General features: G+C 45.4%; 2 protein-coding genes across 2 annotated transcripts; one reads left to right on the forward strand and one right to left on the reverse strand.

The window, feature by feature from the left end:
* The first annotated feature begins 2,033 nt into the window (after window positions 1-2,033).
* Window positions 2,034-5,196, forward strand: LOC131018731 (uncharacterized). The gene is made up of 4 exons (XM_057947440.1): window positions 2,034-2,300; window positions 3,099-3,656; window positions 4,932-5,116; window positions 5,178-5,196. The coding sequence occupies exons 1-4, from the start codon at window positions 2,034-2,036 to the stop codon at window positions 5,194-5,196; spliced, it is 1,029 nt and encodes a 342-aa protein (XP_057803423.1).
* A 5,202-nt stretch (window positions 5,197-10,398) lies between these two features.
* Window positions 10,399-13,212, reverse strand: LOC131018732 (uncharacterized). The gene is made up of 2 exons (XM_057947441.1): window positions 11,023-13,212; window positions 10,399-10,836 (listed from the first exon to the last, which is right to left on the reverse strand). The coding sequence occupies exons 1-2, from the start codon at window positions 13,210-13,212 to the stop codon at window positions 10,399-10,401; spliced, it is 2,628 nt and encodes an 875-aa protein (XP_057803424.1).
* Between the last annotated feature and the right edge of the window lie 3,460 nt (window positions 13,213-16,672).

Here is a 16,672-nt window from a genome sequence, read left to right on the forward strand (position 1 = left end):
TTTAGGCGTTTTAGTTGTGTCGTTTTTACTTGCTTTATTTAATTTCCAGTTTTTCTCGGTTTTGTTTTTACGTTTCTTCCACTCGGTACGCGTAATCTGTTTGTTCAGTGTTATGCATGCAGGGACGCCGTAGTCTTAAAGGCAAATTGGTGTCTCCAACTGACGATTTCTACTCTGGCTCTGAATCTGAACCTGAAATTCCAGAGCACATCGTAGAGACAAAGGAGGAAGAGGCCAGCCCTGCCTTCAAGTTCTTCGCTGCCGAAGTCAACGCTGCCAGCTCTACCGAAGTCAACGCTGCCAGCTCTGCCGAAGTCAACGCTGCCAGCCCTGCCTTCAAGGAGGAAGAGGCCAGCCCTGCCTTCAAGTTCTTCGCTGCCGAAGTCAACGCTGGCAGCGGTGCCGAAGTTCGCACTGCCAATTTCAGCACAGACCAAGCCAGCTCTGCCAACTTCCGCACTGAGCAGAAAACCACCAAGGAAGAAACCAGCTCTGAACAGGACAAAGTTGAGCAGAATTTAAACGAGGAGAAGAAGGAGATGGCCCAGAACAAGGAATACATGGGAGACTTCACCAGACCTGTGATTGGAGATACCAACACGTCGGCAATCGTGCTCCCCACTGCTGTGAGAAACTACAATCTCAAACCAAATGACTCGAGTTTACTGCCGGTGTTCCACGGGATGCCAAGCGAGGATGCTCTGCAATTCATCCGGGATTTTTGCACCCAAGTGCAAACAATTCCTTTGCTTAGTCTCACGGAGGACCAACTCAAGCTCAAGTGCTTCCCCTATGCACTTAAAGACCGGGCGAGGACGTGGATGCTATCTCTGCCACCCAACTCAATCACTACGTGGGGAGATGCTTGTGAAAAATTCATGCTGAAATACTACCCAAGCCATAAGACACAGGAGTTGAGAACAAAAATAATGGAGTTCACCCAAGGAGCGGACGAGCCTTTGCATGAAGCTTGGGAGAGATATGAAGAACTCCTCCGTCAATGCCCTCAACATCAATTCACTAATGTTATGTTGATGCAGTTCTTTTACGATGGGTTAGTGCAAACTGCCCAATTTATGGTGGATAGCACGGCAGGAGGTAACATAGCTCGGAAGACAGCAACTGAGTTAAAAGGGATTTTTAAAACTTTAGCTGAGAGCTCCCAACAAAAATCCGTCCGTGGAAGAAGAGTTGAAGCCAGCGCAGTGACGAATCAATTTGAAATACAACAACAATTGGCTTCAATCATGTGGGACGTACAACAACTGAAGATGGGCAAGATGGATACACCTTCCGTTCCGGTGCAGAATTCAGCTCTGCAGAATGCAGCGCTGCCGACGCCAGCTCTGCAGAATGCAGAACTGCCAATGTCAGCTCTGCCGATGTCAGCTCTGCTGAACCCAGCTATGCAGAATATGGAGCCTTGTGGTATTTGTGGAGATTTCAGCCACGGAGCTAATGAGTGCCATAGAATGGGAGAGTTTACTCCGGAAGGACAAGCCGAGGTCTATGCGGCACAAGGATTTCAAAGCTATAATCAAGGGCTAAGTAGACCATATGGGCAGAACATGAATCAAGGGCAACAGAATGTCAATGGAGGATGGAGAAGTCAACCGAATGCTGGATGGGGAAATCAAAATTTTGGGGGGAATCAATACCGTCGACCACCCCAAATGGGCTACCAACAGCAACCACAATATTTCCCTCCGCAGCAAAGCTCCTCTCAACCATATAGACCGCAATACCAACACCAACAATCAGCCCTGCAGCAGAGTGCACAGCCCATGCCACCACAGAAAACATCCCTAGAGGATACCTTGCAAGCTTTCATGGAGATTAGTAAGCAAAATATGGAGATGACTAAGCAGAATATGGAGTCCCAAGCATCTACCATAAAAAGGCTTGAAACAACTGTCGGTCAACTTTCCGGTACTTTGAATCAAATCCAACAACAACAGCAGCCCGGAAAGTTTCATGGCCAACCTGCTCAGTCGCATCAAGCTCTAGCTGTAACTGTTCTTCGTAATGGTAAGATGGTGGATAACAAAGTGGAAGTGCCAGCGCTGCCAAGATCATCCCTGACGAACTCAACATTACAGAATCTCTCAAAGTCAAAGTCAGCGCTACTGCAGTCAGCGCTGCCGAATCCAGCTCCGCCGATGTCAGCGCTGCCAAGTCCAGCTCTGCCTAATTCAGCTCTGAATAGCTCTGCCTTCACAAGAGCAGAGCTGCCGAGCTCAGCACAGCCCAGACCAGAGATGCCGAGCTCAGCTCTGACCAGCCCTACCAATGGAGAGAAGGCAGATCAACAAAAAGATGGAGAGATGGAGGAAGAAAAGGAGAATAAACTTCATAAATCTACCACACCCTATCGACCTCCGATCCCTTTTCCTAGCAGATTGAAGAATGAAAAGCTGGATAAACAGTTCGCCGACTTCTACAACATGCTTGCCAAGGTGAACGTGAATCTTCCTCTCCTTGATGTGATCAGAAAAGTACCGGCGTATGTGAAGTTTTTCAAGGAGTTGGTTTCCAACAAGCGAAAGTTCGGGGACAATGAGAAAATTTTAGTCTCGGAAGTAGCGACCTCAATCATGCAGCAATCCTTACCACCAAAGCAGCGCGATCCAGGTAGCTTTGTGATTAATATTGCTTTGGGAAATGGTAAGAAGGCCACGGGTATGTTAGATCTGGGAGCGAGAATTAATTTGATGCCTTACTCTATTTTTCAACAATTAGAGTTAGGTAATTTGAAATCCACTCGCATGTGTCTACAACTAGCTGATAGGTCCGTTAGGTACCCCCGTGGGATAGTAGAGGATATTCTGGTTAGAGTCGGGGGTTTGATTGTGCCTGTTGATTTCGTAGTGCTTGAGATTGGGGATGTGCATGAGAATGGTAGAGACCACACTCTACTATTAGGAAGACCCTTTATGGCGACCACTAACACTTTGATTGATGTTAAACATGGAACTATTAAAATGACGGTGTTAGGGGAGTCGGTGTCTTTTTCGGTGCATGAAAATCGTGCAATGCCTTCTACGAATTTCATACGTGAATGTTCATATATAGATGCTATTAATGGCTTGGTTGAGAAGGTATTTATTCAGGAACAGGAGTATATGGAAGCTTTTGCTGGATCGGCCGACATGGAGGAATTAGCTAAGGAAGCTGAAGAATCAGCGCTGCCTGAAGAGTCAGCGCTGCCGCAGCCAGCTCTGCCGATTCCCGCGCTGCTACAGTCAACTCTGCCGAGCTCAGCACCCTTCAGCCATACCGAGCTGCCCTTTGATGAACAGATGGAAACCAAGAGGTCAGCGCTGGAACTAAAGGAACTCCCTGCCAATCTCAAATATGTATTTTTAGAAGCAGGTGAGGAGAAGCCAGTGATCATATCTTCCACGCTGACTTGGGAGCAAGAGGCAGCGTTGCTCAAGGTATTGAAGAGAAACAAGGCAGCTTTGGGATGGAGCCTGGCAGACATTCGTGGCATAAGTCCAGCCACATGCATGCACAAAATTAACCTAGAGGAGGGAGCAGCACCCAAGCGAGACGCTCAGCGACGATTGAATCCTATTCTGATGGATGTCGTGCGCAAGGAAATCCTTAAGTTGCTGGCCGAAGGGATCATCTACTCTGTCGCTGATAGTGAGTGGGTGAGTCCCGTGCATGTCGTGCCAAAGAAAGGAGGAATGACGGTTGTGCGCAATGACAAGATGGAGATGGTACCGACGCGTCCTACGACGGGGTGGCGGATGTGTGTTGACTATAGGAAACTCAATGCCGTCACCAAGAAGGATCACTTTCCTCTCCCTTTTGTTGATCAAATGTTAGATCGTTTAGCTGGGCATGATTTTTATTGTTTTCTTAATGGTTTGTCAGGATATTACCAGATCGCGATCGCCCCGGAAGATCAACTCAAGACTGCCTTCACCACTCCTTTTGGGACGTTTGCATGGAAGAGGATGCCGTTCGGGTTGTGCAATGCACCCGGGACGTTTCAACGATGCATGATGTCCATATTCTCTGAAATGATTGGTAAATTCGTGGAGGTTTTTATGGATGATTTTTCGATTTTTGGGCAGTCATTTCATGATTGTTTGACGAAGATTGATGTAGTGTTGCAAAGGTGCATTGAAAGTGGCTTAACCTTGAGTTGGGAAAAGAGTCATTTCATGGTTACACGTGGTATTGTCTTGGGTCATGTGGTGTCTAAGCATGGACTAGAGGTCGACAGAGCTAAAGTGGAGGTAATCCAAAAGTTGCCACCCCCTATTGATGTTAAAGGAATTAGGAGTTTCTTAGGTCACGCCGGTTTTTACCGACGTTTCATTAAAGATTTCTCTAAAATTAGCCAACCTCTATGCAAACTGCTAGCTCAGGACATTCCGTTTAATTTTGATGACTTTTGCATGAGTGCCTTTGAAACATTAAAACTAAAATTGAGCTCTGCCCCGGTGGTGATTGCGCCTGATTGGTCATTGCCCTTTGAAATTATGTGTGATGCGTCTAACTCTGCTGTAGGAGCTGTGCTAGGTCAGCGTGTGGATAAGATGTTACGTGTAATTTACTATGCTAGTTTAACTCTGAACAGTGCACAAGTAAATTACACCACTACTGAAAAAGAGATGCTTGCTGTGGTCTTTGCCTTAGATAAATTTCGTGCCTACATCATTGGGTCTAAGGTTATTGTTCATAGTGACCATGCTGCGCTGCGATATTTGATGACTAAACCTCAAGCTAAAGCTCGTCTGATCCGTTGGGTTTTACTGTTGCAAGAATTTGATGTAGAGATCAGGGATAGAAAAGGGAGCGAGAACCATGTAGCTGACCACCTTTCACGCTTGGATAATCATCGGATAGAGTCGAATCTTAATTGCATCCCTGAATCTTTTCCTTTTGAGCAAACATATGCATTAACCTTTGACAAGTGCAGCGCTGCAGAGTCCAGCTCTACCGAGCCCAGCTCCACCGAATGCAGCGCTGCCCAGCCCAACGCGGCTCAGTTCATCCCTGCGAGCCTTGCCGAAGTCAGCATTGATCAGCTCAGCGCTGTCCAGCCCAGCACTGCCAAACTCAGCGCTGCTCAGTACAGCCCTGCGAGCGCTGAGCCCTGGTATGCCGATATTGTCAATTACTTAGTTTGTGGTATTCTACGACCTGAGCTAACATCGCAGGAGAGAAAGAGATTTTTAGCTCAGAGCAGGCACTACTATTGGGAGATTCCTCACCTCTTCAAGCTTGGAAAGGATGATGTCATTAGACGGTGTGTGCCGACAGAGGAGCAACAACAAGTGTTGAAGATGTGCCATGAAGATCATTGTGGTGGACACTTTGGGGGGCAGAAAACAGCACATAAAATTCTTCAATCAGGTTTGTTTTGGCCTTCCATTTTCAAAGATGCACACATTTTCACTCTTGCATGCGATAGGTGCCAGAGAGTAGGAAATATCGGCCGCAGGAATGAGATGCCTCTCCAAAGCATATTAATTGTTGAAATTTTCGATGTGTGGGGCATTGATTTCATGGGGCCATTTCCTACTTCGCATGGGTTTCAATATATTTTACTTGCTGTAGATTACGTGTCCAAGTGGGTTGAGGCTATTCCCACGCGAACATGTGATGCTAATGTGGTACTTAAGTTTGTGCAAGAGAACATTCTTTCTAGATTCGGATTTCCTAGAGCCATCATTAGCGATGGAGGCAAGCACTTCTGTAACAAGTTGTTTGCAAAGCTCATGAAGAAGAATGGGATCACGCACAAGGTAGCAACACCTTATCACCCGCAGACCTCTGGCCAAGCCGAGATGAGCAATCGGCAAATCAAGGGAATTTTGGAGAAAACGGTTCAACCCTCGCGCAAGGACTGGTCCGCAAAGTTGAATGATGCTCTTTGGGCGTACAGAACTGCCTTCAAGGGCGTGCTTGGGATGAGTCCGTACCGTCTCGTCTATGGCAAGGCCTGCCATCTGCCGGTGGAAATTGAGCATAAAGCTTATTGGGCGATCAAGGCTGCTAACTATGACTTGGACTCTGCTGTGAAGCAGCGCACGCTACAAATGGAGGAGCTAGATGAGCTACGCAATGAGGCGTATGAAAATGCGAGAATTTACAAGGACAAAGTGAAGCGACTCCACGATCGCCGCATTTGCCACAAGAATCTTTGCCCTGGAATGAAGGTGCTCTTGTTCAATTCTCGACTTAAGTTATTTCCAGGAAAGCTGAAATCCAGGTGGAGCGGTCCATTTTTACTCAAAGAGGTGTTCGAGCATGGTGCGGTAGAGCTGTTGAACGAGCACACAAAGGAGAGTTTCCGAGTGAATGGCCATCGAGTGAAGCCGTACTACGAGCACCAGAGCTCGCCTATGGAGGTGGAGTCTCAAGCTCTGCACAACCCTAGCTGAAGTTCAGCTCTGAAGTCGGGCTGGAGACTTTAACTCTAGCGCTTGGTGGGAGGCAACCTACCTTTGGTTTGTTTTTAATTTTTATTTTTCTTTTGCTTTCTTTGTTTTCGTTGATTGTTTTGAGTCTTTCCTCAGTTTTGGTTGCCAACGCCGACAAAGGGAAGAAGGGAGCCAACGCTAATAATAATAAATAAAAAAAAAAAATAGCTAAAGGAGTCCGTTGCCTAAAAGATTGAGAATACACCAATTCTAAGAGAAGGCGTTGATTTAAATGTGTGGGCCAAAGCTGATTAAGGTGTTAAAAATTGCTAAAAGAGAGGGGAAAGAGTCAGCGCTGGATTAAAAAACTAAGAAAGGGCCAACGCAGCTTTGGCTAGGAAATTACGTCAACGATTGAAGTTAAAAGAGTCAGCGCTGGCCAAACGTCGAATGGAGCAGGCTAGCAAAAGAAGGAAAAGTCACCAAAATATGCCACCCGCAAGCGGCACCCAGCCGGCCCAGCCATGCACCCGTCAACACCGCACGCCTCGGTCACACGCCAGCGCTGACACCCCGAACCACCCAGCCCACCCGCCAACCGCAGCCCACCCACGGCAGCGCTGCCACCCGCCAGCGCTGCCACCCCGAACTGCCAGCCACCCCGCCCAGCCACGCACCCGTCACGAGAGTCGTGTCAGCGCTGCCACCCGCCAGCGCTGACACCCCGAACCACCCAGCCCACCCGCCAACCGCAGCCCACCCACGGCAGCGCTGCCACCCGCCAGCGCTGCCACCCCGAACTGCCAGCCACCCCGCCCAGCCACGCACCCGTCACGAGAGTCGTGTCAGCGCTGCCACCCGCCAGCGCTGACACCCCGAACCATCCAGCCCACCCGCCAACCGCAGCCCACCCACGGCAGCGCTGCCACCCGCCAGCGCTGCCACCCCGAACTGCCAGCCACCCCGCCCAGCCACGCACCCGTCACGAGAGTCGTGTCAGCGCTGCCACCCCGAAACGCCCAGCCCACCCGCCAACCGCAGCCCACCCCGTCAGCGCTGCCAGCACCGACACCCGCACCCGCCCAGCGCTGCCAGCCACCTCCGTCAGCGCACATGCCAGCCCGCTCAGCCGGCCCAGCCACGCCCCCGCACCGCTCAGCCACACGCCACATGCCAGCGCTGCGAGCCCCGCCAACCGCACCCGTCAGCGCTGCCTCATGCCCAGCGCTGCCCAGCGCCTTGCTCTCGCGCACCATACCTCATGCGAAGATTAGTCTTCTATGCTTAGTGCCTCATGGCCAGCGCTGCCCAGCGCCTTGCTCTCGCGCACCATACCTCATGCGAAGATTAGTCTTCTATGTCAGCGCCTTCGCTCTCCAAATTCAACAAGGCAGAACGTCAGCGCTGCTACATGAAAGCGCTGCCAGCACCTTCACTCTCCATATTCAGCGCGGCATAACGCCAGCGCTGCCAAATGCAAGTACCTTCACTCCCAAATATTCGGCCCTGCTGCCACCACGCCCTGCTGCGCCCAACACCCGTCAGCGCTGAACTGCCCTAGCGTGGGGAACTCGTTAGGCGACTTGATTTCAAATTTGGCGATGGCGTTGAAAGGCGGGGCCGACGACACGAAGGTGGCGATATCTAGCTGCTACGTGGAGCCGTTCTTCAACACACTGAGTCAGCGCTGCCTTTCTAGTCTGCAGTTATCAATGCTGCTACTCTCCACACTTGCAACAGACCGCAAAACCCTTTCTTAACCGCCTCTCACGATGCTTCAGTTTTTCAATGCCGATAATCAGGGACGTTTTCTAAACTATTCGTATTTCTTTTCTTCCCTGAGGACATGGCATGCTTTAAGTGTGGGGGTGTTTTCTTGTGCTTATATTTAAAAAAAAAAAATAATAATAATAATAAAAAAAAAATTAATAAAAAAAAAAAAAATTGGCGAGATTAGTCTTCTATGCTTAGTTTTTGGTCTTTGTCTCATGCGAATTTTTATGAATTTGTGGAAGAGAAGATGGTTTTCGATGTGCATTTAGGGTTTGTGAATGAATGGTGGTTATTCTTGTTTTATTTTTAATATGCGTCTCTTGATTATGCAAAGAATTATGAGTTTTGTTGCAACATGATTGTAAGTTAGTAAAACGTGATTTGTCCGGTAGATACTAGAAGGAGTATTGTCAGTGTGATTACCTACGATTGTATCTTATCTGTGAAAATGTGAAAAATGTTGGACGAATTGCCAACTCTGAAAATTCCAGCTCTAAAACATCTGGCATGTTCTGAAAACGTGACAGCTCTGAGTCTCTGCTCCTCTAGACTAAATCTATGAGCATGGGAAACCACGTGAAAAGACTTTGGATTACATCCAAATGGTTTTATTTCATGAATTTTGGCTCAACTGTTGAAAATCTTAAGCACAAAAAGTGTGAAAAATGGGGATATTGATTATAAAGGTGATCACATTAGGGAATTCACTTCTAGCGGAGAATCGGGTCTGATCGAATTACTTGCATTACTCTTTTGTTGCGTCTTAAACTTTGAGTTACTTGCATGATCAAGAGATGTGTGTTGATGATAAAATTTTGAATTGACTTTGTGAATGTTTGGATGAAAATTTGTATTGTTGAAATCAATCTCTTCCTAGGATTCATATGGATTTTGCTTGAGGACAAGCAAAAGGCTAAGTGTGGGGGGGGTTGATTTATGCTTAATTGTTCTAATTTTAGGGGTTTGCATGTGCATATTTTAAATTAAATCTTGTGGAAATTGGTGCGTTTTATGGTTTGTTTGATGCTTTGCAGGAGATTTAGGTTTATAGATGGAAGAATGCAATTTTGGAGATTTTTGGGTTAAAAATGGTGTTTTTAGCAGACATCGACATAGCAGAGCTAAGTGCCAGAGTCAACTGCCAGCGCTGACCATTTTAAGCTCAGCTCATAACTGCCAGCGCTGACCATTTTCAGCTCAGCTCATAACTGCCAGCGCTGACCATTTTCAACTCATCTCATAACTGCCAGCGCTGACCATTTTCAACTCAACTCATAACTGCCAGCGCTGACCATTTTCAGCTCCACCCATTCTTGCCAGCGCTGGCCATTTTCAATTCAGCTCATAACTGCCAGCGCTGACCATTTTCAGCTCCGCCCATAAATGCCAGCGCTGACCATTTCCAACTCCACCTATTTCGCCAACGCTGACTACCTTTCCCAAGCATAATCATCAGAGTTCACTTTCCAGAGCTATGTTTATTCTTTCCAGCTTCGCATATTCTTGCCAGCACCATTACTTTCCAACTATGTTTATTCTTGCCAGCACCGATTACTTTCTAGCTATGCTTATTCTCACCAGAGCTAGGTCTATAAATAGGGTTTCATTTCTATTGTAAAATCATCTATCTTTTGCTATAGTTGTAGACTCCATCCTTGAGATCTCTTGGCATCCGAAATTTAGAATTTATTGCTTTCATAAGTTCTTTTTCATAGTATTGAAAATTCATTGTTTTTAGTTAGTTTTCGATTTAGTTAAGTTTTTAGTTATTTATTGGATTGTGATTGCGTGACACAATTACACGTTCAAGACATTTACGGTATTTCGTATTTCAATTCAATTTATTTTCGTTTAATCATGTTTATGTTTTTAGTTCATGTTTATGCTTTCTTTTTAATTATGCAATTTAAATTATGCACTTTAGTTTCATGCCTAGATTAGTTTTATTTTTAATTTACAAGTACTTAATTTCTTAAGTTAGATTTTATTTAAGTTGTTTTAATTCTGCCTAGGGTTAATAATTTAATTCGCCTAGTAATTTTACAATTTGGTTTTAATTCAGTTTTAAGTTTCAGTTCTAGATTAATAATCAAACTCTTTACTGCTTTCTTTTATTACTTTTTCCCACGATACTACTAGAAGCCCTTTAAGACTTTCCTTGAGAGATGACACTGGGTCAACTTACCATCACTAGAATGTCCTTGTTCTATTGCAAGTCAAACTAGAGGTGTTCTAGGTTGAGTCACCAATCATCACACCAGAACAAAGTACTAGCACCAGTGCTGATGAAAGAAAAAGAATTCTCCACCATATTATCCACCAAGTCACGAATGCTCGTCCAAAAAGGAGAAGACGCCAAGGCCCATTTAGCATGACTAAAATTATCCAAATACCTAGTACGAAGAACCGCAAAAGCAAAGTCATTTCCATCAATAAGACGCCAAGCACTTTTCATCAGAAAACTCCGATTCATGCTGGAAAACGAGCGAACCCCTAGACCTCCTTCCCCCCGCGGAGCACAAACCCTTGACCATTTAACCGGATAGAACGGTTTTTGATCAACATTTTCGGTCCAAATGAAGTTGCGACAATGCCGATCCAAAGCAAAGATCAACAACTTCGGCCATTTGTACACCATCATAGAATGAGTGACCGAGCTCTGTATGACCGAATGAACTTCCTGCCATAGACAAATGCAAGCCTTTCCATCTAGAGAACTTCTGAATGATTTTATCATAGATAGGGCGTAGATAAGAAGCCTTCATACGACCAGAGAAGAGCGGAACCCCCAAGTAGTTAACAGGGAGACTACCCACGCCAAAATCAAGCTCACGAACGATACTCCTCTGCATAGCCTGAGACACACCTTTCGAAAAAACACGTTCGACTTTTGAGAACTACAGATTTGGCCAGACAAACCACCATAAAAGTCCAGAATCTCTTTAATCTTGCGTGCATTCTTGAGAGAAGCCTTGCAAAAAATCAGAATATCATCATCATAAAACAGATGCATAGAAAAATGAGAAGCCCGACTAAAATCCATGGGAATCAAGTGACGGAAGCGAACACAATTAAGCAAGATATGACTTAACACATCCTCCGCAATGCCAAAAAGAATAGGTGAGAGCGGGTCACCCTGTCGAACACCATGCAAGCAAGGGAAATAACCACTGAGCTGTCCATTATACAAAATGGAGATACGAGCAGAGCAAAAGATGATGGAAATCCAACGAACAAACTTCTCGTGAAACCCATTGACACCGAGGACTTTCAGAATGAAATTCCAACTCATAGTGTCAAAAGCCTTGCGGATATCGATCTTACAAGCCATGTTCGACTTACGACCAGTACGATTCATACAACTGAAGCCCTTAGAACCCAGAATAATACATTCATGAATGGATCTACCCCCAATGAAGCCAAATTGATTTGGAGAGACATGCTCAGCCGCAACTTTGTTGAGCCTCGTGGCCAAAATCTTCGAGATAATTTTGAAGAAGAAGTTGGACAGAATGATAGGGCGGAGGTCCGCTACGGTGTCCACGGTCTCTTTCTTCAGAATGAGAATCAAAATGTTGGCATTATAGCCATCCGACAAGTAGGAGTTGATGAAAAACCCCTTCACCGCCTTGAGCACATCTCCCTTAATCGTGCCCCAACAATTCTGAAAGAAAGCTCCAGAAAACCCATCCGGCCCAGGGGAGCTGTTAGCGTCCATACTGAACACAGCAGCATGAATCTCTTCGTCATCCGGAATCCTGATGAGAGCCGCATTATGATCACCAGTGACATAATTGTCAATATTAGCCTCAAACATAGTCACGTCCACCTGATGTTGAAGGTCATCCTTGAAGAGGTTGGAAAAGAAATCCACAATATGTTGCTGAATAACATTCTGATCATACGAAACCGTGTCCCCGATTCTCAAATGCTCCATGCGAAGATTATTCTTACGAAATCTGAGGAGACGATGGAAGAACTCGGTATTTCTTTCCCCATCAGTAAGCCAATGCGCCCTGCACTTTTGTTGAAACAGACTGTGCTTCCTAGCCAAAACAGAATTGAGCGCAGCTTGAGCTCCCACCTCTTCATTAAATAACTCATCCGAGTATCCCATGATCGAGATATTGTTTTGAACCAAAGAGAGGTGCCTCTGATGATCCGCAATTTGAATATCCACATGACCAAAGACATCTTTATTCCAAGTTCTTAGCTCCCCACGCAGCCTTCGAAGCTTAGACATCACACGATAAATTGGGCAACGCGTCTCCATATCAATATTCCATGAATTAGCCACCACCTCATGGAACCCAGGATGCAACAACCACATCTTGAGAAATTTAAACGAACGTCGTCCCAGAGGAATGTCCGAGCTGCACTGGAAAATTAGCGGGGAGTGGTTCGAAGTAATCCGAGGAAGCACATGCGTGTTGATTTCCGTCCAACTGGTAGCAAAATCCGAGAAAAATAAAGCTCTGTCCAGACGCGACTCAATATGCCTCGGAAGAAATCTACGCCCAGACCAGGTCATATGAACTCCCGTGGAGTGGGACTCAATAAAATCCGTCTCATCAATAAAGTTACAGAAATCAAGGTAAGAACTCCTATCCGGTGCGACAATGCTGACCCTCTCATGCGCGCCCCTGATCGCATTGAAGTCCCCAATAAAGACCATTTTTTCATAAGTAAAATCCATCAGATCCTGCCAGAGCTGTCGATGCAGCACTTTGTCATTGGCGCCATGAACAATCGCTATCCTGAAATTCTGAGAACCCCAAGTACAGTTGGCGACCACCACTTGGTCCGAAGAGAAAATGATAGTCGTGACCACCGAGGGCTGAGCTAAGAGCCAGTTATTAGGACGTCTGGGGAGCCTACAATTGTGATGACGAGGAGTCATGTTAATAGAACGCCAAAAATTCTGACGAACTTTACGCATTTTCAACTTAGGTTCAATCAACCCAATAATAATAGGAGAAAAGGAGCGGCAGTGCTCCTGCAACAGGCGTTTAGATTCGTCCGTAAGGCCCTGGACGTTCCAAACGAGAATATTCATTGAGATTGGTTTGAAGTCAAGAGCAGAGTCTAACCCCGCTCAATTTCATCCGCCCATCGCTGATTCGACACGTTATCCATAGTTTTCAAAGAATCCGAATGTCGAGGCTCAATGATATAATCCCTCGGCTTCTGCCCAGCATCAACCGCCTTTCTTAACCGATTCTTGATGCTCTCCTCCTGTTGCATCAAAGCCTTGTTATGATTCTGAGCCGTTTGGTCATTTTTAGATGGTCGGCCCTTTTTTTTCTTGGGTGAAGAGACCGACTCTTTAAAATGTTGCACCTTCATCTCATTTTCACAAGCCAACAACGCCATACTCTTCTCAGGACTCTTATCTCTCTGCTCTGGCCTTTTGTCAGACCTAAAGTCTGCCCTGCTCTGATCAGAGCTCGTGCCGTCCATCTGCTCTTCTCTGGCCACACCAGATTCCAATCTGGCTATTTCAGAGGTCTCCTTTCCTGAGCCAACAATATCATTCAGCTTTTGCGTTGTAATCCGACCCAGACTCATTCTATAATTCAGCTCTGACGTCTCCAAATAGCCCGAGCCAGTTTTGCCCGTCAGCTCTGCGCCCGCGCCAACTTTCTTGTGCAACTCTCCAGCTCTGCCTTTCAGCTCTGCGCCAGAGCCGTCTCTCACTAGCAGCTTCATTCCAAATCCAGGTCTGCCTTTCAAATTTTCCCCAGAGCCAACACTCTTCAGCTCAGCATCAGTCCCAGTGCTCAACTTTGCTCCAGCTCTAGTTTTGTCCCGCAGCTCTGCGCCAGAGCCAGCGCACCCCTTCAGTCCTGCTCCAGGTCCAGTTCTGCCATCCAGCTCTGCACCAACGCTATGTCTCACATTCAGCTCAGTTCCAGTTCCCATGCTGACATGTAGCTCCGAGCCAGCGCCAGCGCTCACATTCAGTTCTGCTCCAGATCCAGATCTGCCATTAAGCTCAGCGCTAGAGCCAGCTCTCACATTCTGCTCTGCTCAAGTTCTAATTATGCCAATCAGCTCTACACTAGGGCTAGCGCTCTCATTCAGCTCTGCTCCAGATCCTTTTCTGACATTCAGCTCTGCGCCAGAGCCAGCACTCATATTCAGCTCTGATCCAGCTCCAGATCTGCCAGTCAGCTCTGCTCCAGATCTCGTTCCACCTTTCGCGTCACCAGCTCCCACATTCAGCTCAGCACCAGGTTCAGCTCTGCCCTTCAGCTCTGTGCCAGAGCCAGAGCTCACCAACTCTGCTCCAAATCCAGTACTGCCATTCAGCTCTGCCAAATCGACTGTCACATTCCTCGGGATCTCTGCATTCCCTACTATGTCAATGTTTGCCTCCACATCCAAAAGCTCCAAAGTAGTGAATTGATTAGCACTCATCGGAGATTTTCGGCAAGCCAGCTCCAGCAAATCTGGCCCCAAGAGATCTTTCTCTTGCTCCGCCTCCTCGTTAGAAAATACTTCAGAGGTGATGCCCTCCATGGCGTCCAAATGTTTATCATGGTCTGACTGCGACTTTTCAATTCTACCAACCATCTGCCATTCCGGCTCCTTCGGTTTAGGCACCTCCACCGGCTGCTTTTCCACCTTCTTCCCCTTACGACATCGATCCACCGAATGTCCAGTGATCTTACATTTCGTACAAAAGAGCGGAAGGAACTCATAGCTAAGATCAATATTGAAAGCATAGTCACCCCCATCAATCACCATGCTCTCCGCGAGTGGCTGCGCGAGATCAATTTCGACCAAGATACGTGCATAATGCGCCACTTCATCATCAATCGAGTTCCCATCAATTTTAAGCGGTTGCCCCAACCAGCGCCTAATCCCGGTTAGGACCTCCGGATGCCAGAACTCCACAGGTAAAAAGTATATGCGAACCCAGACATTCGCAAGAGAGGAGGATTCCTTGTAAGGATTAAAATACCTGACCCACTCTCGGAGACGTAGGGATCCTGTTGAGAACTCCCAGATCATCTGTGACTTCGCAATTGCCTTATCTTCATTAGATTGAAATTTCAATGTATAGTATCCCTTTCCCATCGGCATTAGACTCCAGTTATTTTTAATTCCCCAGCATGAATGCAATTCTTGTTTCAACTCACGTGTAGTACGTGGCTTCTCGCCTTTGTTCATCAAAAACCTTCCAATCAAAGCAAACTTGAACTTGTTCGCTTGAAAATTTTGAATATCCTTAGGCACTTTCAAGACTCCTTTGTCACCAGCCCTGAAGGGACGCAAGGCTTGGAACTTATGCGCCGGAAGATCCAGTTTTTTGACACGAGTAGGGGCGGTGACATTCGCATACGAGGGTCCAGCCCTAGACGAAGTACCATGTCCGGCATCAGATTTCTCTCCAAAGGGCGGCGCAATAGAGCCGCCGCTAGTATTGACAGCCATGTTAGGGTTTAAACCATTAATAGAAACTGAAGGTACGCGGCTTAACTCACGAACCGGAGCATTCAGCGAACAGAGGTTGAAGTTACTAGAGACCGGAGGGAGGTTAAGGCCACTCCGGTCTGCCGACGTCGGAAGCAGACGGTCGGAAGTCATGAACGGCGGTTGTGTAATCAAATCTCAAGAATAGGGTTAGAGTTTGAGAGAGAGAGAGACGTCATGCTTTTTGAAACTTGACTCCGCATAAACAATCTAATACATAATGATACGTTTATTTTGATTAAAAAAAATATAGAGTATATGTTTTTATTTTTTTGAGACCATATATTTTTATTATTTTTCAGTCATTTTTATATATTTATTATGATAGAAAAATTTCTCCGAACACGGTGGAATAATTTATCGGACAACTCATTTTCTCTCCAATATTAAATAATAGTAGTTGTTAAATATTTTCCTATATTTTCTCATCTTTTTATTTCTAGTAAATATATGGTTTAAAAAAGAGAGAGAAAAAGGCTAATATTTTCTCATCTTTTCTTATTCATCATTTTCCAATGAAAATTTTACAACTAAAGTAAACGCACTCTAATAGGAAAATAATTTCATTTTACATGGCACCATTTCAAAATCTCTCGATTCTCATTTATATGTAATTATTACTCATTATATAATTCATAAATTATATTTTATCTTCTATTTGTAATTAATTCAATAATAAATTCAAAACTCTACTTTAATTCATGTGCTTACATTACGTTATTTCCTTTCTTTATTTATGTTTATCTTAAGCTATCATAATATTCTCAATATAGATATCTAATTTTAAAAAATTATTTAATGAAAGATTATTTTGCTTAATATTTTTTATTTCCTTTTTTACCCAAAGATTTGTAATGAAATCACTAATTATTCTTCATTGCTGAACTTATTGATAAGAAATTAATTTAAAAAATTGTCTAACGCTAATTATTTTTCATCACTTTTCAATTTATTTTCACTACTAAATTCGAGTTTGAAACGTGTGTATGTATATAAATTCTAAATTAATTTTTTAAATTGTATGATTTTGAATTATA

Source organism: Salvia miltiorrhiza, chromosome 3 (assembly GCF_028751815.1).
Source record: "Salvia miltiorrhiza cultivar Shanhuang (shh) chromosome 3, IMPLAD_Smil_shh, whole genome shotgun sequence".
NCBI classification, from domain to species: Eukaryota; Viridiplantae; Streptophyta; class Magnoliopsida; order Lamiales; family Lamiaceae; genus Salvia; species Salvia miltiorrhiza.